Source organism: Mauremys mutica, chromosome 6 (assembly GCF_020497125.1).
Source record: "Mauremys mutica isolate MM-2020 ecotype Southern chromosome 6, ASM2049712v1, whole genome shotgun sequence".
Lineage (NCBI taxonomy): Eukaryota > Metazoa > Chordata > Testudines > Geoemydidae > Mauremys > Mauremys mutica.
This window is the reverse complement of record NC_059077.1, coordinates 25,280,772-25,308,685: the sequence shown is the minus strand read 5'-3', so window position 1 is coordinate 25,308,685 and position 27,914 is coordinate 25,280,772. Positions and strand designations below refer to the sequence as shown.

General features: G+C 38.7%; 1 protein-coding gene across 3 annotated transcripts in view; it reads right to left on the bottom strand.

Moving 5' to 3' along the window:
• Positions 1–27,914, bottom strand: part of WDR70 (WD repeat domain 70) — a 227,194-nt gene that overhangs the window by 76,273 nt on the left and 123,007 nt on the right. For all 3 annotated transcript variants that reach the window (XM_045020965.1, XM_045020963.1, XM_045020964.1), the window contains exon 10: positions 14,872–15,046. In XM_045020965.1, the coding sequence (XP_044876900.1) occupies positions 14,872–15,046 (175 nt within the window). The remainder of the gene's footprint in view (positions 1–14,871; positions 15,047–27,914) is intronic.

The following is a 27,914-nucleotide window of genomic DNA, read 5'->3' as shown; positions in this document are numbered from 1 at the left end:
TGTGGAATTAAAGTATAGAATAGTATGGTTATGGAAAACCTACCTAGAAAGAGAAATACAGTATATTTCAGGAGCAGTCAATTATTTTTTATCAAGGTCCAAATTTCTTGGTCAAGATATAATCAAGGTCCAGACTCCAGAGAAACGTTTTTCACACCTCAAAAACAATAATAAATAAATAAAAAGATTTTGCGATCCATTCAGAAGTGCCTGGTGGTCCGGATTTGGCCCATGGTCCCTCCTATTAACTACCCCTGGTATATTTGGGTGTCTTATCTTATATTTTACACAAGAAACTTCCAGATGTAGCGAGACTGCTCTCTTCAAAAATCTCTACGGATCCATTAGTTTATTATTTGCTTGGGCCAAAATGGAAGCCTTTTGTTTATTTGCAACAGTGATATTCAGAACATAAGAACGGCCATACTGGGTCAGACTAAAGGTCCATCTAGCCCAGTATTCTGTCTTCTGACAGTGGCCAGTGCCAGGTGCCTCAGAGGGAATGAACAGAACAGGGAATCATCAAGTGATCCAACCCCTCTTGCCCATACCCAGCTTCTGGCAAACAGAGGCTAGGGACACCATCCCTGCCCATACTGGCTAATAGCCATTGATGGATCTATCCTCCACGAATTTATCTAGTTCTTTTTTGAACCCTTTATAGTCTTGGCCTTCACAACATCCTCTGGCAAGGAGTTGGACAGGTTGACTGTGAGTTGTGTGAAAAAATACTTCCTTTTGCTTGTTGTAAACCTGCTGCCTATTAATTTCACTTGGTGAACACTAGTTCTTGTGTTATGAGAAGGAGTAAATAATACTTCCTTATTTACTTTCTCCATACCAGTCATGATTTTATAGGCCTTTATCATATTCCCCCTTAGTCATCTCTTTTCCAAGCTGAAAAGTTCCAGTCTTATTAATCTCTCCTCATACGGCAGCCGCTCCATACCCCTAATCATTTTTGTTGCCCTTTTCTGAACCTTTTCCAATTCCAATATATCTTTTTTTAGATGGGGCGACCACATCTGCACGCAATATTCAAGATGTGGGCATACCATAGATTTATATAGAGGCAACATGATATTTTCTGTCTCTTTAGCTATCCCTTTCTTAATGATTCCCAACATTCTGATTGCTTTTTTCACTGCCGCTGCACATTGAATGGATGTTTTCAGAGAACTATCCACAATGACTCCAAGATCTCTTTCTTGAGTGTTAACAGCTAATTTAGACCCCATCATTTTATATGTATAGTTGGGATTATGGTTTCCAATGTGCATTATTTTGCATTTATCAACACTGAATTTCATCTGCCATTTTGTTGCCCAGTCACCTAGTTTTGTGAGATCCTTTTGTAGTTCTTCACGGTCTGCTTGGGACTTAACTATCTTGAGTAGTTTTTTATCATTGCAAATTTTGCCACCTCAATGTTTACCCCTTTTTCCATGGTGCACTTAGAACAAACAAATAATTCAAATTAACATCCCCATGTAGGCATGCTCTTAGGGTGAGACGCTGCAGTATTTCTACTGATCTATATCTATATTCTGCATATTGACCTGTTTGTTTAGAAACTTCATCATCATCACTACCCTAAGTGCATTGCCCGTTGGGAACCATCACTGATGAGCAATCAACCAATTGTCTCCATCCCTGACAATTGTGTGTCAGTGCTTGAGTCTCCGCGAAGTCCATTCCTGTCGACTCTTTTATGTTGTCAATCCATCTCTTCTTCTGTCTACCTCTTCTTCTGTTCTCCTGTACTGTCCTTGGAGGATGATCTTGGAAAGGCCAGATGATCTTGTTACCACTTGAATGGCCGTACCACTTCACCTTGCTCTTCACCTTGCGCTTCTTCATGGTCGTCAGGAGGTCTTCATATAACCCAGCATGTTGGATGATGATGTTGTGGACCTCTTCATTAGTGACGTGGTCGAAGTAGGAGATGCCCAGGATTTTATGGAAGTATCTCATTTCTACTACCTGTATTTTCCATTCAAGTTCTGCTGTAAGGGTCCATGTCTCGCATACATACAGAAAAATGGAGATGACCAGTGCATGCAGTAGTTTCAATTTGGATTCCAGGGAGATGTACTTGTTCCTCAAAATTGATTTTAGCTTTGCCACTGTTGCTTGCACAGTTCTTTCCAGAATTTCTGCCTTTAATCCTTCATCAGTAATGATTGCCCCCAAATACTTGAACTGTTTCACTGTCTCCAGCTCTTGTCCACTGACAGTGATATGTGAGCTGATCCCATCACATTTGTTTGTCATCAGCTTGGTTTTCTTTGCACTGATTTCCATGCTGTATTTTGCAGAGGTTTCAGCCAATCGTTTCACAATGCTGGCAAGTTCATCTTTGCTACGTGCCAGGCCATAAATGTCATCAGCAAACTGAAGATTTGAAATTGTTCGCCCTCCAATGCTGACTGTGCATATGTGATCTTCTAGGGCATCAGTCATTATGCACTCCAAGTAGATGTTGAACAGTGTGGGCGAAAGAATGCAGCCTTGCTGGACTCCAACACTGGTACGAAAACACTCTCCTATTGTGCCATTAACGAGAACTGCACTGCTGGCCTTGGCGTACAGTTGTTTAATGGTAAGAATAAGCTTACAGCCAACATTGTACTTCTTCATGGTTGCCCAGACAGCTTCGTGCCATACTCTGTCAAACGCCTTCTTTAAGTCAACAGAGATGTGGTAGATGTCCTGCTGGTGTTGTAAGTACTTCTCACATAGAACATGAAATTGAAAATATGTTCTGTGGTACTTCTTCCAGCATGAAAGCCAGCCTGTTCTTCAGCGATGATATTCTCCGCTTGTGGCTTCAATATGTTCAATATGACTTTCAACATCATTTTGTTGGGATGGCTAATTATATGGTCTGGTAATTTTGACACAATTGCAAGTTGCCTTTCTTTGGCAGAGTGATGATTAGTGACTGTGTCCACGTAGAGAGCCACTCACCAGTCTGCCAGATCTTGTTGCAGATCTTGGTGAGTACATTTATTACTATTTCTCCTCTGAATTTTATCAGTTTGGCTGCAATGTTGTCAATACCTGTAGACTTTCTGTTCTTGAGTGATTTCACAGCTGTCTTCACTTCTTCATGCAGTATTGGAAAGTCATCCTCCTCTGTTGAAGGACACTAAGATCTCCATTTGCCTGGTGGTTATATAGATCATAGCAATAATTTGTCCACCTATTGATGATGTCCTTTTCTTCTGTAAGACTGTTCCCTTCTTTGTCTTGAATTGTGTTAGCTTTGGTCCAGCTTTCCTTCGTCAGATCTTTTACAATCTGGAAGGCTCATTTGCTATTTTTATTATTGATACACTCTTCAATTTTAGAGCATTGTTTTTCGATCCATGTCTCCTTGGCCACCTTCATTCCTTTCTTGATCTTTCTGCCAATCGCTTTCTATTTATCAGCTCCCTCAGTGCTGTTCTTGTCTCTCTATTTCTCTGTCACACATTTGTAGTATTTCATTTGTGACCCAAGGTTTTGTCTTCTTATGGTGTTTCCCAAGAATGTCCATTGCTGCCTCATTCATTACAGCATTGAAATTGTTGGTCATTGTTTCTAGGTCTTCCTCTAGAGCAAAGCAGCGGAGCAAATTTTCTACTGATTGTTGCTTGGAATGACTCTGCAATGCTTCGGTCTCTAAGTCTTTCTAAGTCAAACTTGATTCTGCTGAAATTTGGCCTGATGATTTTCCTTAGCTGCAGCCAAAAGTTTAGCATGACAAGGTCATGATCACTTCCAATATCCGCACCGGTGAAGCTCCTTGTTTTAGCTCTACTGAACCCAGAACAAAATTTTGCACCATGATGTAGTCCATCTGACTGTGATGCAAACCATTAAGTGCATGCCATGTTGATCATCTGGATGCGTTATGTGCTCCTAATGTGTTTGCAAGAACCAGATTGTTATAGCTGGCAAACTCCAAAAGTTTCAGTCCTCTCTCATTGGTTACCGCTACAATAATCTCGCCAATCTGCCTGTGCATCAGTACCCACTTTAGCATTCCAATCTCCCTGTACAATCAGGATATCTTTTTTGTGTACCGTATTGATGATGTTTTGGAGCTGATTGTAAAAATCTTCAATTTGCTCATCATCATAGTCTGTTATAGAGGAATAGACTTGTACCACTGTGATACTGAACGGTACTGCCCTTAGATGGATGGAGGTAAGCCTGCTGATATTGGGTGGCATCCTAATACTGAATTCTTGATATCTTTATGCACAAGAAATCCTATGCTGTTGACATGTTTGTCCTCTCCACAGTAATAGAGTACTTGGCCTTCTTCCGTTAGTGCCTCTCCAAAGTTCTTCCATCTGACCTCTGAGAATCCTAGGAGGTGCCAGGAGTATTGTTCCATTTCGTACGTGAGTTTTTTCAACTTCCCTATTTGTCTCAATGTCCTTACATTCCATGTGGCTATGGTGATGTTATCTCTTCCACGGATCCTCTTTGGTGGGACAGTAGTATACTTGTCGCATCCACCCTGGTTCCCACAGTTGCCGCAGTCATTATTAATCCAGACTGCAACCAATCTGGTATGGACGTGATTGACTTGCTCATAATATGGTATGTCTTGGGCAAATTTCTAACCTGGCGGAGCCCATCAGTCTCCAGGCAGCCCCCCTTAAGTCACCTCATATGACATGTAGGAGCAGCAGTGGGCCTTTCTGTCCCCGAACCCACAGGATTTAGAACCTTAGCTATCAGTAAATTGGTTTGTTTTACTGAAAAAAACATATTTTTAAGACATGATGTTAAGAAAAGCCCATTTCTACATAAAGAAAAAAAAAGAGAGACACATAAACGTGTATCATATAGCTGAAGTGCTGAGTACAGTCTACCTGGCATAAAGAGAATACACCAAGCTAGCAATATTGGAAAGCTTTAAATTACCACAAATGAAAACTTATAATATTGCACAAGTCTGCATGATGTTCTGGTACTGAACACTGCATTTGAGGGGATGTGGGCAAACAAATAAAACCTCCTTTTTAAGAGGCTACATTTTGGCGCAAATATTTATTTAGCCCTGAGAGCTAGGTCTTCACAAATGGAAAGAGCAGACTACAACTGCAAAAAAAATCAGTCTTTTAACAAATACATATACACACACAGACACACACATTCCAGCAGAGGACTTTTCATTTAAAGGAGAAAATATTAACAGCAAGTCTCATAACGTCCTATTTGCTTTCATTGCATTGTCTGGCAACATCAGCTGTAAAGTCCATTAATAAAGACAGCAAGATAAAGTTTACAAAATACTTTCCAAGTAAGCTCCGGGCTTAGATTCCCAGTCTAAAGCAAAAAGGTCACCCCTCTCAGGCCAAAAAAATCAATCTTACACAGTCTGTGTGCATTATCTAATCTAGAGCCATGTTGTTGGTTGTGTAGTATCTCTTCAAAATGGCTCCATTATTTGTAAAACTTTTCAGATCTGAAAATACAGTCCCTGTTACAACTTTTTTTTCCTGCTGTCACATTTTACAATTCAAACCTAACGCTTACAAAAAGCCTTTAAAAGCAAACAATTGCTAAATACAGAAATATATTTATCTTAGTTCTACAAATCATACAAATATTTGGAAAATACTTTTAAGACGAGTACTGGTAAATTACTAGGTGTAGAGCTCAGATCTGTTAATCTTTAGGGCATACTACAAGGCCCATCTCTTTTTCTTTTGCCATCAGGTTTTTGAGGGTAGTGTGGTTTGAGGGTTGTTCGGCAAATAGTTATAGGGGTTATCGTTTTGTCAACTTTGGTGATTTTACTGTGAGCAGTCTATTTGGATAGCATGGGGCATCATTATTATTGTATTTTAAGTTCTGTAATGTAAGTATATAACAGAGGTTGGGCTCTTTGACACTCATTAAAATAAAATATTACCACATTTTAACATCAAAGTAGGCCTTAAAAATGAATAGAAACTTAATACAAGGACAAGCAGTAGCAGACTAATATCCTGGCCATTGTTTAAGAAATATCTGAAAAAATAGCGAAAAAATATGAGGAACTGACCATATCACTTAGAGTAAGTCTTCCTATGAAACTATTAGATTAAAAAAATATACAAATTCACCCTTAGGTATATCACCTCTTCATCAGCAAAAAATCAATTGCTTAAGAGCAAATAAAAAATTATGCTGAGACTTGCAAAATGTTTTACATTTTTGGTTAATATTTTGCTGTATACAAAAGATAGCACTTCTACTACTATCTATCTGCTGTAAATTAATCATTTACTATTTTGTTTACAATGGTTTAAACGATAGTGACATACCTCACAAACTTACAAAATGAGCCAAGACTGTCCCTGAGACTGAGAAACGGGATTCAGATACAGAATCTATTATACAGAAAAGTCACTCCACATACTCAAGGAAGAGCATCTCAATAGTTTCCAGGGACTGGTCGATTATGGACTCTACACAAAGTTTAGTAAAATGCCACAAGGTAGCTTTCAGAAATGTTACTCAATTAACAAAACATACTATTTTTTACCTACCCCCTCAAGGATCTGAAATGTGACTTTAGACTCACAACGTATCTTGAAGCAGGTATTATTCCCAATTTCCAAATGGTGAAAACTGGGACACGTAGAAGTTAACTGACCAAAAGACAAGTTCTCCATTCCAGTATTAAAAATATATTTAGAATGATTCAATACTTTTAACTCTACTAATATTTCAGGTAGATCTTACATTTTGGCACCTTTATCTGCAAATGAATAAGGTTGCGCAGGTCCTTCAAAATTTTATCTAAACCACATCTCTTCTCTCATTTCCTCCTCTTCCTCTCATACTTGCCATTCACTTCTCTTGTTCCACCCTCAGAGTACCCAAGTTTGCACTGTTTTAATGCGTCAATATGTGGTTAAGTATTTAATACTACTATTTTCACTCTATTATAAAGATGACTGAAGTTACTTTCCTACCCTTTGAATCTGTAGTTGTCAGACAAGCTGACAGTGGTTCAAAATAGTTATGAGAAGTTGACAGATAGTTCTCCTAATGTGTACTGTCTGTGCACATGCACATGAACCTTAAGGAAAAACCATGTATAGCCAACATATGGACGTGAGAAAAATATACAGATTTACGAGACTACGAAAAAAACTCTCCAAGGCAGGTGATTAGAATTGATCATGATCATGTTGGAGAGTTTGGAGAAAAGCAAGACAAAGCTGGAGTACATTTGGCTAACTTCAGCATTAGCTTGGGAAGCAAGATACCAATGTCTGTTTCATGAAGACAAAAAGTGTTCCTCCAAAGCATTTTTACTGTCATGACATTCAGCTGGGAGATTTGGAATTTCACCAAAAAACAGCAGAAGGAGAGAGAAAACTGAATCAAACATTCAAAGACCATGTTGCTAGTAAAAAGTAAAAAAGTGAATCTGATCATAAAACCAAACTCTTGGCCTTAACACTATAATGCAATATGGAAAAGAATAAATTTCTAAAGTGACATGTGGCTTCGACTAACATCTGATGGATTTAGCTAGTAACTAGGGAGTAGGAATGAGAACTAGGCAGAGAAGAGATGTGAGAAGGGAGGGAGAGTGTTCAGTTTGTTGCAATAAGTCTTTGAACAAAAACTTTATAAATAACATTCTTTTGAGTAATGCACAGAAAGCTATAAATATATATCTTATAATCTATATTAACTATAGTGCTTATTTGTACACAGACTACAGATAAAATCAAAACCCTACTTAATACTTCAATGTGTCATGTAAACATTTATTATATGTAACTTTTATTCACCCTAATGATGTTACAGTGTATTAAATAGTTTAACAGTACTATAGAACAATAGCTTCTTCAAGAGATAAACCAACATGATTCCTGTGCTCAGGTGTTATACTTGTTGGTCATATCTGGAGCAGAAGAGTAATGCTCCCACAGCCACCAGTGGGGCTGCCCTAGATGTTATGGCAAGGAAAAGACATGGAGCCCTACCAGGTGGATTCCACTATCTTCCCCAGTGGGCTGCTGGGCGTGGGTTTACATAAGGGATGGCTTTCTGCCAGCATTACAGCTGACTAGCTGCTTCAAAGGGTGCCATGGGAGCTGACTGTTTCTTACTGACCCAGGGAAGAGCTGTATTAGCCCCCTTTCATATACTATGACTGCTAGTGTTCCTCCCACCCCTAGTGTCAGGTTGAGACCAAGTTTCTAGGCATGCAGGGGGCATTAAGCTTTTATGGGGGCAGAGAAAGTAGTATTCTCTCTGTATCAAATTTGCTGAAGTGTTGTGGAGTAGCTGCTGTTGGGTGGCGGGGTTGGTGGGGGAAGAGAGGGTCTTCCTCTTGGCACCCTGGAGGCCCAATAAGTAGGGTGCTTTGGGTTAATGATCTTGTTTGTTAAAACTATGTTTGGGTCCACTATGAGGGATTAAAGGTGTTCACAGATCCTGGGAACATGGGACCAAGTATATGGGATGATATTGGCTAGGTAGAGGGGTGGGCCTGAAGTCTAGTACAGTACAGCAAGAAACTCTCTCCTCACCCCTCAATTTGATTTGTAGCAATCCTGATATGCAAATAGGGTTGTTGGAGTTTTCAGCAATGGTGTTGAAACTCCTCTTAATCCTTTGGTGGAGGGTGAATCAGGACAGCTGCCCCCTCCCCCTTCTTTCTCCATCATCTCCTCCAAGACCCGCATTGGATCATTTTTTGCCTGATTATTCTATTAGAATGGAATTGATAATGTGGCGGCTGATTTAAACCATATTACCATGTTTTGTCTTTCTTTCTGCTCTGTAAGGGCCAAATCACAGTCCCCAACAATGGCATGGGAATGGGTACCAACTGGTCTAATGTAAACAGTTATTTAGAATGCTTGTCCCTTCATACAATAGTGATGTGTCATTACAGAGCAGTAAGTATTTTTCAGGATACATCTGTATACCTTAATTTCCGTTCTGAAACGGTTTTACTGTGATACAGCAAAGTCTGAGTCATACATGAAACACTGCATGCACTCCAACAAAGTCAAATGACGGTTTGATGAATGAACATACTAAAAAAATCTCTCTAAAAACAAAAGAAAAGCATCGCTCCTATATATTTCTGCATCAAATTCAAACTCCTTATCCCCACCTCTTGATGCTTCATAGCTTTGTTTCTACCTACTTCTGTCTCAACTCCTACTGCTTACACCTAGTGCTTTGTGTCAGTTTGACATGTCTTGACATTTCCCTGCTTTCCTTCTTCCACAAACACCTCTGTGCCTTTTCTCATGCTTGGAATGTCCTCCTAGATCCTGTGAACTATTCAGGCTTACTCTCTTCCCAATTCCTCTTCAGGACACTTTATATAGCATATATATAGCTATAATGAAAAAAGTATAAATTGAGATTATTTGCCAAATGAAAAAATCTCAAAATTTAAATTTGAGAACACTATTTTCCCCAGGAGTTCCTTTATTTTTTTTAAAAAAACAGGAGTACTTGTGGCACCTTAAAGACTAACAAATTTATTGTAGCATGAGCTTTCGTGAGCTAAAGCTCACTTCTATTTTTTTATTTATTGTTGATGTGGTAATTTATTGGTGAGTTATTTATGCTGCTTTAGATATTGATTTTATTTGGCCATGTTGTCTTTTTCAAAATACTTAGTTTTAGGAATACACAAGTATTTTTTATGTTAGGCACCCAGAGACCTTCAAATACAAATGCCATTGAAACAAAATTGTAATGACTGTTTTAATAAAGAGATGTGTGTATTTTCAAATGACTCTCAACAACACTGAAGAGGGAAATCATCTTAGTCTTTTTAAAAAAAAATCCAAATTCAAAAGAAAGATTATAAGATTAATTTCTCTCTGACAACCAGTTTAGTATCCTTAGTTACCTAGAGGTCACTGGTTGGAAAAAGAGATAAAGATATATGGAATACATCTTTAAATTATTCATAATCACTTTAAAGTGCACTCTATCAGCATTGTAATATGTCATTTTATAAAGACACACAAAGGTTCATAAAGAAAAGCACATGAATAAGCAGATCACCAAGAGCATTATTGTTAAAGCTACACCAGAACGTTTAATATTTCAATACTGTATATGTTTAAATCAACAGCATACATAGGTGATGAAAGCCAGTCTCTGAAAAATTTATTATTCTGTTAAAAGAAGTTTACACTTAGAGTGAGTTCTAAAAACTCCATGCCATGAGGAAGTTTTACTAGGTTTACAGTGGAAAAAAACCAGAAATAAAAATAGATGACAAACGAAAAATAGAGTGTACTTTAAATATGATCAGAGTGAGCTTTTTCTCTCTTTATATCTCCATACTTTCCCTTTCCACACTGCAATCAAACTTTGCTTAATCTTTGTGAAGTCCCAAAATTGCTTGTTCCCCCCTTTTCCAAGTTAAGAGTTTTGAGAGGAGAAGTTGAACTGGTTACTATTACTATGATACTTTATTTAAGTTAAAAATTGATCACCAATAACCTTTTGTTCAATAAAGCCATCATGTTGTAGTAGAGCTGTCACATTTTCAAGGATTTACAACATAAGCTTGGCTCTAAAAAATTTTTTCCTACTAGTGCTTATTACTACTTCAGCTTCTAAATAATTGGGCCCTATTCTGATAATTTGTACTATTGATTATGACACAGTTATTTGCTAATGCAGCTCTATGACAGTGTTTTCTGGATGGTATTCCTCAGAAATACTGTGTCATGTAACAACATGGCAGGATTTGCACAAAAGTTTAAATGGCCATGACTTCATATACTTAACCATCACCACATACAAATATTGGAAATTGAACATACATTCCCACAGACAACATATTATTGTTTTATTCAGCAAATTCAGACAAGAATATATTAGCTACTCCCAATGTAATTCCATTTAATTCTTTATTAAACTTTTACAACCATGAAAACATACGTGATGTATAGAAAGTTATATCCCGATAATTTTGGTTCTCTAGGGTGACTACCTGTAAGGATCCACATTCTAAGGATGCATGTGGCCATAACTTATGAGCTCAAAGCTTTCTAATGTTTGTTGGGTTGTATGCTTGAGCCAAAGAGTATAAAATGGACAGTGTTTCTAATTGACATAGTTCCTGACACTGAATCAATAATCCATAGTCTTGAAGAACTGGGGAAAATGTGCAGGGAATATAGATCTATATAGACAATAGTATTCAGGAACCAATTACTGACAAATTGCTTTTCTTCTTTGGGTATTTCCTGTGTGGTTGCTCACTCTTGTGAAATTAAATAAGCAGTAACAATCCGGGACTACAGCAGTATTAGATGCTTCAGAAGAAAAGCAAAAAATATTGTAACTGGCATCTATGGAATAACCTACCCATAGAGGGTACACACAAAGTACTAACAGATCCTGCTAGCTATAAAGTTCTGAGCCCATATGCCAAGGACTCTCATACCCCAAACAGGGAATGCTGACTAAACAAATGAATAATTAGATTTTACATTGATAAATAATATTTAAAATTACTTAATAATTAACATTTTGGGGTATAAAGAGATCACTCTGGATTATGAACTTGTCTCTAGCATATTTTCTTTTACCATTGTGAATTGCCAGCGTGCCCCAAATATCCAGGCAGTGAGAGGTACCTCCTCGTGTGGATCATCCCCTTACTGCCATCTCTGCTGCACCATCTGTCGAATCTCCAAACCCCAGAGGGGATTCTCTGCATGTCCAGTATCTATTGGGGGGGAGGGGAAGATACAGAGACTGGGGAAGTCAGAGAGGAGTAGATGGGCCTGGTTCTGCACAGTTTACTCAAGATGATAATACAATCCCAATCTGTGTGATCTTTTCCATGTAGCCTTTCCCTAGAGCAGCAAAGCGAAAGTGGAGCCAAATAGTTAGTGAGCTGAGGAAGGCAGAGTCAGAGTAGAAGGTCCAGTGTCTCTGCACACATGCTTCCTGGCTGCCTGCGAATCCCAAGAGGTAGTCAGGTTTGGGGTCAGGCCCTGTAACATTTTTCAATGGGGTGCTGTGGATGGCCATGAGGACAATGTGGAAGGATCTACCCAAGGGAATAGTCATAGATCCCAAGCCTATCCAATCCCTTTCCATTGAAAGGGATAGTGAGGGAGGGATAGCTCAGTGGTTTGAGCACTGGCCTACTAAACCCAGGGTTGTGAGTTCAATCCTTGAGGGGGCCATTTGGGGATTGGTCCTGCTTTGAGCAGGGGATTGGACTAGATGATCTCCTGAGGTCCCTTCCAACCCTAATAATCTATGATTCTATGATTTCACTACAGGAGGGAATGATCTGGGCCAGTGTATTTAAGAAGCTAGGAAGAAGGTTATTAAATAAAGGTACCAAGTGCATTGTCACTCAATTTGCTTTAACAATTTACCTGAAAATAAATATAATAGAAAAGAACATAACAAAAGTTATTGGTAACTGACAAAATGGCTGAATTTTCTGAATATTTTGCGAACAGCCAGGTACGGGTAGTGGTAGGATGGCTAATGGGAACCAGGATATGGAAGTAGAAATTACCACATCTGAGGTGGAAGTCAAACTTGTTTAATGGGACTAAATCTGGGGACTGGATAATCTCCACCAACAATATTAAAAGAACTGGCACATGAAATTGCAAGTCCAATAGCAAGAATTGTTAATCAATCTGTAAACTTGAGGGTTGTATACTACGACTGGAGAATTGGTAATAGAACTCCTATTTTTAAGAAAGTGAAAAAACGTGATCCGGGATACTACAGGCCTGTTAGTTTGACTTCAATTGTATGCAAAATCTTGAAACAAATTTTGAAAGAGAAAGCAGTTAAGGAAATAGAGGTAAATTGTAATTGGGATAAAATACAACATGTTTTTACAAAAGGTAGATCATGCCAGACCAACCTGATTTCTTTCTTTGAGCAAATAACTGATTTTGTAGACAAAGGAAATGCAATAGCTCTCATCTACATGGATTTCAGTAAGGCATCTGATACAGTTCCACATGGGAAATTATTAGTTATATTGGAGAAGATGGGGATTAATATGATAACTGAAAGTCAATAAATAATTTGTTAAAGGAGAGAATACAACATGTCACACTGAAAGTTAAACTGGCAGGCTGGAGGGAGGTTACAGTGGAGTTCCTCAGGGATCGGTCTTGGGACCAATCTTATTTAACATTTTTATTAATGATGTTGGCACAAAAAGTGGGAGTGTGATAATAAAATCTGCACAAACTTGGGAGATATTGCTAATATGGACGAGGGGCAGAATATCATACAAGAAGATCCGGATGACTTTGTAAACTGGAGTAATAGAAATGGGTTGATATTTAATAGTGCAAGGTCATGCATTTAGGGATTAACAACAAGAATTTTTGCTATAAGATGGGGATTTATCATTTGGAAGTGACAGTACAGGAGAAAGACCTGGGTGTACTGGTTGACCACAGGATGACTATGAGACACCAATGTGATGAAGCCGTGAAAAAGGCTAATGCAGTCCTAGGATGCATCATGCAAGCACAGACAGGGAAGTGTAAGTACCATTATACAAGGCACTGGTGAGACCTCATCTGGAATACTATGTGCAGTTCTGGTTTCCCATGTTTAAGAAAGATGAATTCAAACAGGAACAGGTGCAGAGAAGGGCTACTAGGATGATCCAAGGAATGGAAAACCTGTTTTATGAAAGGAGACTCAAAGAGCATGGCTTGTTTAGCCTAGCCAAACACAGGCTGAAGGGAGATACTGTGTCTATAAATACATCAGAGAGATAAATACCAGGAAGGGAGAAGAGTTATTTAAGTTAAGTGCCACTGTGGACACAAGAACAAATGGATATAAACTGGCCATCAGTAAGTTTAGCCTTGAAATTAGATGAAGGTTTCTAACCATCAAAGGAATGAAATTCTGAAACAGCCTTCCAATGGGAGCAGTGGGGACAAAAAATCTAACCAGTTTCAAGACTGAGCTTGCTAACTTTATGTAGGGGATAGTATGATGAGACGGACTATAGAGAATTCTTTCCCAGGTGTCTGACCGGTGGGTCTTACCCACATGCTCAGGATCCAACTCCTCACCATACCCGTCTGAGGATGTAGCATAACCATGAAATTTTGGGATTTCCAGTCAATGGTCTTTTGGAGTAATATCACCTCCGTGTTAAATTTCACATTTTGGACAATACAGGAATAGATTTTTACCTGAGGTGCATTCCCATCTTTGTGTGTTTTGACTTTTCCCTCCTCTGTATATTACCTGTATCACCCATTCCAAAGTGGATGAATTATTTATTCAACATCTGGAGTAGAACACCGACATGTATTTTTGAATGTCATAAGAGCCTATAGGAAGTGACAGCTTCTTCATAGTCACCTTGTTATCTTTAGACAAATAGTACTTTATTTATTTATAATTGTCACTACATATATAAAAATAGACAAAATCAGGTTGCTAGCTAGTCAATTTCCTGCCATTATTTGTTTGGGTGGGGTAGCAGCAGGCACTGCTATGGCAGAGGTGTGGTAGCAGGGGAAATATTAAATCTCATTTACCAAATGCTCATCTTTCAGAAAAAAAATATTTTAAGTATAAAATATAAAACATCTTAAAACTTCTTTAAAATTTAGCATTTCATATACACCTCTACCTCAATATAACGCTGTCCTTGGGAGCCAAAAAATCTTACCGCGTTATAGGTGAAACCGCGTTATATCGAACTTGCTTTGATCCACCGGAGTGCGCAGCTCCGCCCCCGCCCCGGAGCACTGCTTTACCACATTATATACGAATTCGTGTTATATCAGGTCGCGTTATATCGAGGTAGAGGTGTATTAACAGTTATCTTGCTAAAGTTAAAAAGTATACTTCACTTACATTCATATTCCTGTCCCAGATCTGGATGGAGCCATCTTGGCAGCCAGCTGCAATAAGTTTACCATCTCTGCTATACGTGCAAGTTGTAGGAATCACCCGTTTACCTTGAACTGACCGTGGTTTAAACACACCTTTGTGCTTTTTGTCATTGTTAACATCCCATGTCCTCACAGTCCTGTCAAGAGATTTAAAGAAATAATTGCTTTACAGACAGTTAACACATATTAAAGAATATGATACGAGGCAACTACTTTTTTCAGTATAACTGAACTAAAAAAAACCCATGGTATGTAATTTTATTTAGTTAATAACAGTAACTCTAAAATATACATAAACTATGGTCTGCTGGTCAGTAATGTATAAAAGCACTTTACAAAAATGGGCCGTATATTTCAATTCCTCACTGTTCAGAGGTGTAAACTCCCATTCCTCCTTAATGAACATATACATTCATTAAAATTTCACCAAATAAGCAGAGTCTGACACAAAATAAAGGGACTGATCTTGTAAGATGCTAAGCACTCTCAACAGAAGCCAGTAAGATTCTCCCAGGATAAAGTCCTGAGAGCATAAATGCTTGTACAACTTGTGCACTAAATAGGTGATCATGACACTGAGGCCAACTGGTAATAGCTACTCCTGTCTCAGACCTCACAAACTCACTACACCTAATAAACCATTTTCATGGTATTTATCCATGAAAGATAGCATGTGAGGTTTCTACTGAAAGCTTATAACTTCTTATCATTGTGAAATGCACAAGTAGCATGTAAGGAATAATGTAACTATATTGAAAACTATGTCTTATGGTCTTGAGGTAAAAGTTAGTCATCACGAAATCATATATCTTGGTGATGACCCATTCAAGTGGGAAGGAATTTTCACCCATCCCTTCTCAGCTGGAGATTGTAATGCAAGGTTCTAATGTCTTGCCCTATACCAAAACAGTCAATGGAAAACTATCAAAGGACAACTGCAAAGAATAATAACGACTTGGAGGTAAAAAGGAACATGATAACAGATAAGGGATTGTCCCGTCTGTGAATAAAGACAAAAGACTGATTCAGTATAACACAGGGGGAGAAAGACACTCTGCATCCACTCACAGAGGAGTTTAATGAAAGATCAGATCCTGGTTCCTGTGAAACTAGCCAGATCTGTAACAGACTGAACTTTGAGGGGGAAACCTACTTTAATAGCTAGCTTTTGTATCTAATAATGAATGTAGGCCCTAGTTTGCATTTTTATGATTTTGTATCGTACTGCAACCACTTGCTTCAATCATTATTCATTTCTAGTGGAAATTCTATTCCTTCTTAAATAAACCTTTTGTTTCATTGTAAGTGGTAATACGTGCTGTGTATTACACAGGAGCAGTGATTTAAGGTAAAACTAGTAAACTGGGGTACACTGTTCCTTTGGGAGCAGAGCACCTGGGATTTCTAAAGTAGCTCATGTCAGGGGCTGGATATCACAGGGGAACACTTTACTTGGACACTGGTGTGCACTTCTTCTTAACTTGCAAGGTGAAGACAGGACTGGCATAACCCACAGGACAGTGCTAGAGTGACTGACAGGCTGGTGGTATTAGTGAGGCAGCATGTAACAAGGTGACTCACAATCCTGAGTACCCCAAGAACTGTCACATATGAGATTTTTCTATCATAATTATTCTGATACAACAACAACCAGCAAACTTATTTAAAATGGCTGGGAGACTGGCTGGCTGCTTATTAATTCAAGCTTTTATTTATTTACAAAGAAATTTCATAACTATTAATTGTGATACTGTAATTCTGTGGAGCCAAATTCAGAAGTTTTGAGTTACACTGTTAAGGAATTCCTCAAATGTTTTACAATGATGCATTTATGAAAGACCATTCTTTTTCAGAGTTGAGTTTCCCGCACATAATCTGTTTCATAAATATGTGCTTTTTTTTAAAGAAAGAAGAATATTGGCCTAGCTCTTCTATGTTTCTTAGATACATATAAACACCCAAAGGACAGAGGACTGGAATACAGGTGGATTCTTTAAACTGTCTTAGACACAAATGTTTTCTGTCCTTTTAAAACGTTGAGTTCTTTCCAGATAAAAATTCAAACCTCTTCTGGCATCTAATGCATAAAAGTGTTTTAGGATTTGGCAAAGGAAGGGAGTTCATTAATTAAAAAAAGATAGAAATCACTAAGTTCTCAAGGCAAACGATGCCTATGATACAAGAGCACGTCATTTATTGGTTTTCATGGGAAACATAAATGCTATTGAATCAAAGCAGCCATTTTCCCAGAATAAGACACAACACTGAGGCATATAAGCAGGGGTTGTAGAACCAAATTGGGATGTATAGGTACATTACATACATAAATCTAGGTTAGATCCACCTAGCAACATATATGAATGATTTGGCTCCTGCAATGCCATATCTGCACTGCAAACAACAATGGCTCCTGGAAGACATTTATAACTTGGTGTCATGGGAGAAATTAGTAAAATCAAATAGATGCAGTCTCCAACTTCCCATAATGCAGGCCAGCCTAGTTCAATTGTAAGTACACTTCAAAGAACATATTCCTGTACAGTGCAAAGTTATGGTTCTATTCAGTGTAAATGGTATCCTGAGAAGCAATGTCAGTAGTTCAAGACAAAGTTTCATGCAGATTTTTTCATTTTTTTTTAAAGCTGATTATGCTGCACATACAACAGCTATACTAAAAGGTAAACATTTACAATAAAGCACCAAAATAAACTCAAAGGGATATTTGAAATAGTAAAATTTTGAAACTTATTTCAACGGGATAAATGTTCACTTTTTACTGTCAACTGCTATATAGCACTTTATAAATTGAAGCAGGGTTTTGGAATGTTGAGTCAGGAGGCCCAATATACTTGCTAAAGTAAAATGCAAATTGTTTTGTAACTCAATGGCAAAAAACAATGATGCAGAGTTAAGGTTGCTTGGTGGTATGTCAGCCCCTTGTAGAACATTGAGCTGAGCAACACTCAAACTTCTGAAAACCAGGGACTGCAGAGTTAAGGGTTGCCTATTCAACCTTAATTCTCCCCTCCTCAGTATGCCCCATTAATACACATAACTTTAACTTGCCAACCCTACAGTTCACCTCTTTTTACAACCTACTCACTCTCATCCACAGGAAGTTCTAACACTGTTAAAAGGAAAAAGGTGCACACTTATACTTAGCCAAGTCCCCGGAAAGAATTCAACATGGGTACAATTTAACTAACACTTCACAACCTCTTACAATTCTTATTCACAGAACACCATCTCAATCTACACTTTCACTTAACTATCACTACAGCATCAGAATCCTGTCATATCCCACTTCACTGTTGACAATATCCATTCTAACAAAAGCCCTATGCCCTGCTACTGACATAACTTACATAAAACAACCTTGTCTTTGCTTTCACAGATGCTTACATTTTTTAGTCCAGAGGGGACATTTATGATTACCTAGTCTGTCCTCTTGCATAACACAAGTCATAGAATTTCCACCCAGTGATTCCTAAATCAAGCCTTTAACTTCAGGCCAGTGGCAAACCCAGAAATAGAACCCAAATCTTCAGTGGGTCTCAGTCTAGTGCTATACCCACTAAGCCACACTTGCATCTATATGAAACTATCGAGGCATTGCCTTGCTATCTACAACAGGGAAAATTCTTGCCCGTATCCTCTTAAACTGATTACTTCTCCTTGCTGAGGAAATACTGCCAGAATCTCAGTGCGGTTTTAGACCATCCCACAGGACAACCAACATGATCTTCGTTGTCCGCCAAATCCAGGAAAAGTCTTGGTAGCAAAATCAGGACCTGTACATGGCCTTCATCGATTTGACAAAGGCCTTTGACTGTCAGTCGCGAAGCCCTGTGGAAAGTGCTGACCAGATTTGGCTGCCCTCCAAAATTTATTAAGGTCCTAAGACTTCTCCATGATCAGATGACTACCACAGTTCTCTGTAATGGCCTTGAGATGGAACCTTTCGTCATCAAAACGGGTTAAGCAAGGATGCGTTATTGCCCCAACCCTGTTTTCCATCTATTTAGCAGTCATTGGTCTTCGTTAAAGATCACTGCCCCAATGGAGTTGGCATTCAATACAGAATGGATGGGCGGCTCTTTAATCTTTGACATCTCCATTTGAAGTCTAAAGTCTTCAGGGTGTCCATTACTGAGCTTCAGTATGCTGATGATTGTGTCATCCTCGCATGCACTGAGAATGACCTTCAGTCCATATTGGATTTTCTTGCACAAGCTTACCGAAGCCTAGGACTCTCACTCAGTATTCAGAAGACTAAATTGCTGCATCAGCCTGCTTCAGACCTTGCACATGACCCAGCACAAATCATCATCAAGGGTCAGACTTTGGAGACAGCTGAGCACTTTTGCTCCCTCAGTAGCCAACTTTCTCAAAATGCAAAAATCAACAGTGAGATCCAGCACAGGATCCAGTGTGCAAGTGTTTCCTTTGGGAAATTGATCACGGACTGTGACCTACGGCAGGACACCAAGATCCAGGCCTATAAGACAATTGTTGTTCCTACACTCCTCTATGGATGTGAAACCTGGGTGACCTATCAACAGCACCTCAAGAGTTTGAAGAGGTATCACCAGTGATGCCTCCGGAAGATCCTTTGCGTCAGGTGGCAAGATCACCGCACTAACGCCAGCATTCTTGCTGAAGCCAATGTCACCAGCACTGAAGCAATGATCCTCATGTACCGACTTTGCTGGGCTGGACATTGCATGCGAATGCCAGTCTCTCGCCTCCCAAAACAAGTCCTCTATTCTCAGCTCACCCATGGTCAAAGATCCTGTGATGGTCAGAGTAAACGCTACAAAGACACACTGAAAGCGTATCTTAAGAAAACTGATGTGGACATCACAAGCTGGGAAGAGCAAGCCACCAACCGACTCCACTGGTGCCATCAGGCAGTTGCCCACTTTGAGAACCGCCTTGCCCTCAAAGCTGAAAAGAGAGAAAGGAGGAAGGAAAACGAAATAACTTTCTCTCAGCAGGCCACTGGCCTGCCACACAATGTCTGTACCTACTGTGGGCGGATTTGAGGTTCCAGGATCAGACTCCTGAGTCATCTCAGGATCCATATGTAAATCCATGATAGAGATCATCCTTGAAATCAAGGGATCACCAAGCAATCACTCTTGTTCAGTTGGCTAATATCCATAATGACCCTCAAGACTTTTTCAGCGTCAGTGCTTTCCATAATACAGTCCCCCTTTCCTTAAAATGCATGTTTAAAAGAGTCCATCTTACCAAGTGGTACAGAATACCAAGTGGTACTTTGTAGAACTGGCTTATTTACCATTCAACCTATGTTTGGTATTTGATATTTTCTTCCAGCTCATCAATAAAAATATTGACTAGAGCTGGGCTAGGAAGAGCTCCATGCAGGACCCTGCAAAAACATCCCCTCTGGTCCATTTCAAGGCCCTTCACATCACATAGCGTTTATCTATGCTTCGACATGCTCCTCTCCCCCGGCTCTGCCAATGACCATCTCCATACGCAGTCTCCACCCTTCACAGCACATTCATGCTTTCTCCCATGCTGATGCTTACACTTGGAATTACCTCCCTGAACTTGTTTATAACAACCCACTTCCCTCACCAAATTCTCTTAAATTCTCTCTCTCTCTCTCATACATACGCCTTCAATGACCAACCATATTACTTATTCTGATCATACCAAGTATTATTCTCACTTTTGTCTTTCTTCACCCCTTCCTCTCTTTTCTCCTATTGATCAATACTTGTTTCATATCATGTTAAATTTAGACTGTAATCTCTTCTGGGTAGCAACTGTGTCTTTGTTTTGCAAGGAGCCTGCACATATTTCGGAACTTTAAAAAAGGGCAGCAGCAGCAGCAGCTGAGGTTGCATATAGCCTTAAATAATAAAACCCTATTGTCATTCCCGAACTCACTCTGGGTCCAATTTAATCTTGCTCGCATTAAAATCAGTTACAGTTTTTGCCATGGAGTTCAACCAAATCAGGTTCAGGGAGATGCCTTTTGGCCTGAAAATTCTCACACTTTGTTTCAGACCAGGGGAGGAATTTTTGGTAAATTCTAAATGACAGACTACTGTAGTGCTATTTTAATACTGGCTGTGCCACACTAGTTAACTGGAATACTGTACTAAACTATATTAGGCCCTTGCAAGGTTTCCAGAAGTGGCCTCCTTCAACTCGTCAACCATTATTAAGGTGAAGACTATGCACAAACAAGTAATGGCACAGTCTTTTCCTGCAGAAATAAAGGGAAAAAAGTAACAGCTGGACACCTTTCATTGTTCTGTCAAATGGCAGGGGTCTTTTCAGATAAATGTGTCCATACACTGAACACTTATTTTGAGCACACACTTGCTTTGCAACAAACCTAAGTTAACTGGATTTCAGTGAAAACAACATAATAGTATTTTAAATACTATACCTTATAAGTTCAATATTGTCTTTCCATCACAATTAATTTTTTTTATAGTGAAGGATATCAAAATCTACAAAAATATGTTTAGCTGCTAAATAATAAATTTCTTTTAAAAGAAAATGTATGTGAAAAACATCATATATACAAGTTTTAAAAATTAACTTTTTTAAATGGCAGATTCCACATCTGCAAAACAGATCTGTTACGTTTTTATAACTGCCAAGAGTGATTCAAAACAATTTGAGAAGGATAGGAATGTTCTTTTGGAAAAGTAGTGAGGATATTTTCATGATTGAGAAGTTGAACTAAACAGCTTATTTAATTATCAAGGTCAATGTTAAGTTTCCTGAATGTTTTTTCCCCCACTCTCTTTCATTTGTGTTTTAATACTCCCTTTATATTGTGACTTCCAGGTGAGAGATGATCAAATGAATTGTCCACAATAGCATAGTATACAAATTATGACATATTAAAGGGATTTAAATGGATGCAGATCCTGCTCTCTAAACACAGAGTATTTATTCCAATTCTGATTCACTATGCCACCGCCCCTTCCAAGCCTATGTTCTTCTACAAAGCCAAGAAGTGAACTGTCACAAGGCAGCCAGCCCCTGTAAGTGAAGCAGATCCAGGCTCCCTGTGCCAGAACAGGTGCTCACAGGGAGGGAGGAGACCCAGTGAAAGAGCAATCAGAGAGTTAGTGAGATCTGTCTCGGAGCCAGGAGAAAGTCTCTTGGGAAAGCTCAAGAGAGCAGAAAGCTCTCTGTAGGCCCTGTGATGGAGGTCCCAGGGAACCACACAGAGGTTACTCAGTTAGGGTGAACTAGGGTAGATAACCCCCTGGGACAGACACAGGGCCAGCGGCAGGCGAGACATCGGCCTGCAGAGGGCGCTCTGAGCTGGACAAGAGCTAATTCCCAGACGACCAGCAGGAGGCACCGCACCGGTGAGTCGTCACATCGCTACAAGGGGTCACCCCACAAGGAGAAGTCGTCCAACAGCAGAACAAACCCTAACTAACTATATACAACTAGAACAAACTAGAAAACTATGTACAGAAGTTAAGAACGGACGAAGAGTTCTAGAAAGCTAAGAGTACTGAGGAATGGAGATTTCAACTCTGGCCTTGTGGCGATAAGAGGAAACTGGAGCAGCATCGACCCACATAGCCTCTTAAAGCCTCGGTTGCACCATGTGGCCGACACACGACGCATGTGTGGGTAAACAGACAGTGCTGTGAACAGTTCTGGCTCTGGCACATGGTGCACATGCGTACCCATGTTTGTAATCCATATAGGGACCATGACTCCATGAAGAATATAGATACGATTGTGACTCCAAGAAGAACATAGACACTATTGTGATGATAGTCATATAAAAGCCCATGACGAAATAAATAATTCTGTCTTCAGAGTAGGTTTTGATTATTTGAAATAAATAAAGCCTTGGGTGCAGGACCCCTGCTTTAATTAGTGCACAGAATGGACAATGTTCACTTAATGAGTATTTTTTTCTCTTTATTCATAACAGCCTGTGGATTTTGCAGACCTGCTTTTAATCTTTTTGTAACCTTTATTAGGTCTTTTAAATCTTTGATTCATATATAAAAATATGGAGAATTAAGATGTTACGTAGTTTTTCCCAGGTTATTCTCTAGGGCCTACATTATCCCAAATTCTTCATTATCCCAAGCCTCTGATACCAGAATTACACTTAAGTGCATGAGTATAAAATGGATTCAAGCATACATTTTTTAAAAAAGTCATCCGTTACTATTTTTCCTCTTTAGATACAAGCAAGTGTATGAGAGTGATAAAGTCACACAAGATCTGCCATGCATATTCAAAAGAATTAGTGTGATACGTTTATAAATGGGGAAAAATAGCAGTTGTGCATGTGTCCACCCCACTTGCCTCCCATTTAATCACTTCTGAGCTGACCAATTGGCCGATCAGATGCATTCAAATACACAGGGAAAGTACTTTTTCATAACTATTTTAAGCATTACAGGCTATAAAATAAGCACAAAGTGCAAAAAAAGCAGAGAGAGAAATACAGCAAATATAACAATGGATGAGAAACATACTACAGAAGAAAATAAGTGTGTTGTAGATGTGTAATAACGTCACTAAAAGTTCATAATCAGATCTTCACAGCCTTTCTGACATCCCCAATTATGAATGAGGGAAGGCAGAGAATTTAATAATCCATTACTCACACTTATCTGAGCTAAACAGAACACAACAGACCCTCCTAATTATTTAATAAAAGGACCTTATTTATACAAAGCTCAAAGGCTTTATGGACTGAGAACCATTCGCATGTTTTCCTTGAACAAATCTAATTAGCCTAACAATCCCAAAGGGAGTCAAACTTCAGTGAGGTTGTGAAAATATAGTGCAATAGTCAATACGACATCAAGAAACTGCCTAGAAATAAACTACTAATTAACAAAATACAAATCTCACTGGAGCTGTAGAGACACAAGTCTAATCTTACACAGAACTCAGAGATAGAAATGACTTACTAGGGTCATTCAATCCATCCCCTTTCCAATGCAGAACTGTTACTAGGTGGAAAGGACATATTTGATCCATATACAGAATTAGACTCCAGACACAGCAATGCACTGGAGACAGGAAGACTCTGGAGCCTGACGACTTCAAAAGGCTCTGCATGCATACAGGGATCCACCTGTGTATAATACATTGCAGACCTGCTGCCACAGATAAAAAATGCTTATATATGGGTCAGGTGAGAACTAACAAGAAAAGATGCTACTTTCACATGAGCTCAGAAGTGTTCGTATATTCCCTAACTGCTTCATTATTGATATTGTATTTCCATATGGATTACATGTATTTTTGTTCCATATATGCCCCTCTACAAGGGCCTATCCAAACTTGCTGAAAATTATCCCGTGGAATTTTGCACAAATAATTTTAAGCACATTTATTTTACATGGGTTTCAAATCCTCAAAATATCCCTTTACATCAAATTCCCTCAATTTTTTGCAGATAACTCACTCAAATAGCTCAAAAATTCATCATTTCCCCTATTCAAAGTTTCACATGAAACTACCATGGCAGCCACTTTTGGCAATTCTGACTTATTGAGAAGAAAAAGAAAAATAGAATATCATATAGAAAACCTATATACTTAAAAAAGTGACCAGAATGCGCACACTCTGCCATCACCTCCACAAGCGGCACAAACATCTGTGCCTGGCCCTGCATATGCTAAATAACAGATGTGTGAATAGAAAACAGAATTTAGGGAAGCTGAAGTAAGGAAAGTTTGAGGTTGAGAACACAATGCTGGGCATTATGTTGTGGCAGCAAATATGCCAGCCTCTCTCTCAGAAAGATCTAATTTTTACACAGAACATTATTATTTCTTCTGACTTGTACATGCTGAGCCTGCTATGGTCCTCCGAGGGTGGGAAAACAGAGATGCAAGCTACTCACAATGCCATCGGCTCTGCAGGAGACCTGATATTGTCACGAAGGAGGTTAGGTTTGGGTGACTTCTCTCTGTAATTTTGGGTATGTCTACACTTAAAACTGCAATTAAAAACCCACATCTGGTCCATGCCAGCTGACTCAAGCTTGTGGTGCTTGGGCTAAGGGGCCGTTCAATTGCGGTGTAGACCCGCCCACCTCACAGGGTCCTAGAGTCTGGGCTGCACCCCGAGCCCAAATGTCTACACTGCAGTTAAACACCCCTTAGCCTGAGCCCTGCAAGCCTGAGTCAGCTGGCACAGGCCACTTGCGGGTGTCTAACTGCAGTGTAGACTTACCTTTAGTAACACTTGAGTAGTTCTTGCTCCTTGTGTTTACATATAGATCCTCTGACATACTAAATTCTCTTACTCAGCTTCCATGTCACAACCACTCCATCGTCTGTCTTACTGTCTATTTTGAAAGCACATGCCAAAATGGAGTTCGGAGAAATCATGTCAAAATCTCCATTAGAATCTGATCACACTGCTCTTTTTCTTTACCTATATATTAGAAAGCCTTATCCATATTTTACATCTCAAATAGGTACGATTTTTGGTCACTCTTTATATTATACGCATGTTAAAGACAAGATCAGTATACATTATTATAAGCTCATCATTACAAGGTATTATGCATGGTTATAAACAATGGTTATAAGCAATGTATTTATTTATTGTACTCTAATCAGCTATTAAAACATTAACCATTTATAAACTTAAATAATTTAGACCCTTAATAAATTAAGGCAAAATCCATCACACAACTTTTTTGGGGGTGGGGAAGCCAGAATAAAGATCAGGTTTCAGATTATTATTTAAAAAACATGCTTTAGAGAGAACATTGGACCCCTCTTTTGAGTCAGTTACTATAGATGGGCAGACTTCAGAGTAGATGGGTGGAAAGAATACCAAGATTTTGCAAAGAACACCTGTTTGTTATGAGCTTCCTCTGAACTCTGTGTATTTCAAAATCATAGAAAATATGTTGCCATTTCCAGTTTCTATTCATTTGCCTTTAAAGATCCTGAACACTGTCTTCCAAACAGATTATCATCTTTAAGCATCTACAAGATATTAGCAATAACTTTCCAGGAAGATCTTGAGCCATACCTCCTCCTTACCCTCAGAAAAGCCCCCAAACGCCAATCTGTGCTTCCTTTGCATCTAAAGAAAATTACATTTTTCTCTTTAGAATAATTTATTTATCCCAATAAACAGACAAATGTCAAAATAGTTATTCACAGTATAGGTGTTCTTATGTAATGAAGACACACTATATATAATCTACAAAACACATAATACATAATGGGGCTGCCTATGCCAATACATATAGAAAATAACAATTACCTGCAACATAACCTCCACTCCAGGGTTAGTCAGCATAACATACAAGTATTCAAATCACAAAAAGAAAGGTACAAAGAAGACAGGAGTTTGAAAACACTGAATTGTAGATTGAAATGACTGATAAAAAGCATGATTACATATCTTTTCCATTAACAGTTATTGGCAAGACAGGCTAGTTCCAAAGTCATTACTCAATGGCCAATAGAAGTTTGCCACATGTCAAAACAAATAAAAACAACAGTATAAGAAAGGGCTTTGTTGGCCAATTTATATGAGTAAGTACAAAAAAGAAATATTATTAAGAGAACAACATTAGAGAGAGAGAGAGAGAGAGAGAGAGAGAGAGAGAGAGAAAGAAAGAAAGAAAGAAAGAAAGAAAGAAAGAAAGAAAGAAAGAAAAGAGAGAGGATATAATGAAACTAGAATACTAATACTCAGGTTATGGGGAAAAAATTTAAAGTAAAAAACTAACTGACAGACATAAAGGAGAGACTGGCACCCAAAATTAAATGTTATGCATATAAAGAAATGGAATAAAAATTTAAAGTATATGGTAAATTGAATCATATGATACATTGAGGGCAGATGGAAAAAGACTGGAAAAAGTAAAAAAAAAAAAAAAAAAAAGAGCAAGCCAACAAGCCCCTAAGATGCATAAGAAGGAGAATAAATTACAAGACAGGAAAGCTATGGGTTTTTTTTAAGTCTATGTTAATAGCTGAATGTGCAGTATCGAGCACAAATTCTTAAAGACATTCAAAACCTGAAGAAGGTGAACTGGAAGGTAAGGCAACTGAACTGAACCAACTGGGAAAGACTCCATGGATTGGTGTAGGACAAAAAGGGCACTGAAATGAGTGAAGTGCAGTGTTTTACATTCCTTAAAAGGATCATAATGGGCATCTAAGGATAGACCTTTTTTCAGACTTTAGGAAAATACGATCAAAGCTTGATATCAAGGAAATGCTCTAATACCAGAAAGTATTTTGTGTAACTCCCATGATAATCACATTATAATTACTTTAGGTGTTCAAATCTGACTGGCATGTGACTGTTTCCTTTAGTACAACTGAGGTCATGATATTTCCCCCAGGACACAGTTTTAAAGGAATGATGAGAGGGCTTCCATCCAGAACCTGAGCTATTTCATCCACTTGTTGAAACAACCATGAAAAAGATGCAGTAAAAGCCAAAGAAATGCTTGAATGAGCGCACAGGCAAAAGAGTTCTTTCCTCCTGAAGAAGTTGCATGACAGAATATTGTCTTCATATTGGGAGGCAGTATAATCTAGTGGACAGGGCATTGGAGTGGACTCAGAAAACTATGTTCTATTCCCAACTTTGTCATCGGTTTGTTGGTTGACCTTGAACAAGTCTTTTAAAGGGCTCTGTGCCTCAGTTTCCCAATCTGTAAAATGGCTTAATAATAATTTTCATCTTTGTAAAGTGCTTTGAGATCTATTGATGAAAAGCACTACATGGGCCTGACTCAAAACCCATTGAAGTCTATGTAACCAGAATCCCATTGACTTTAATGGGCTTTCAATCAGGCCCTAAAAAGACAAGCATGATAAATACATTTCTGGGATCTCTTGGTCCTGGGGGTTAAAGGAACCATCTTGGAGGATACGAGATGAACTTCAGCACATTTCCCTAGCAGGCTATTTCAAGCACCCATTTGTTCATCATAAGTGATTCCAGTGCTTCTGGAACAGCAAGACCTTGCAGCTG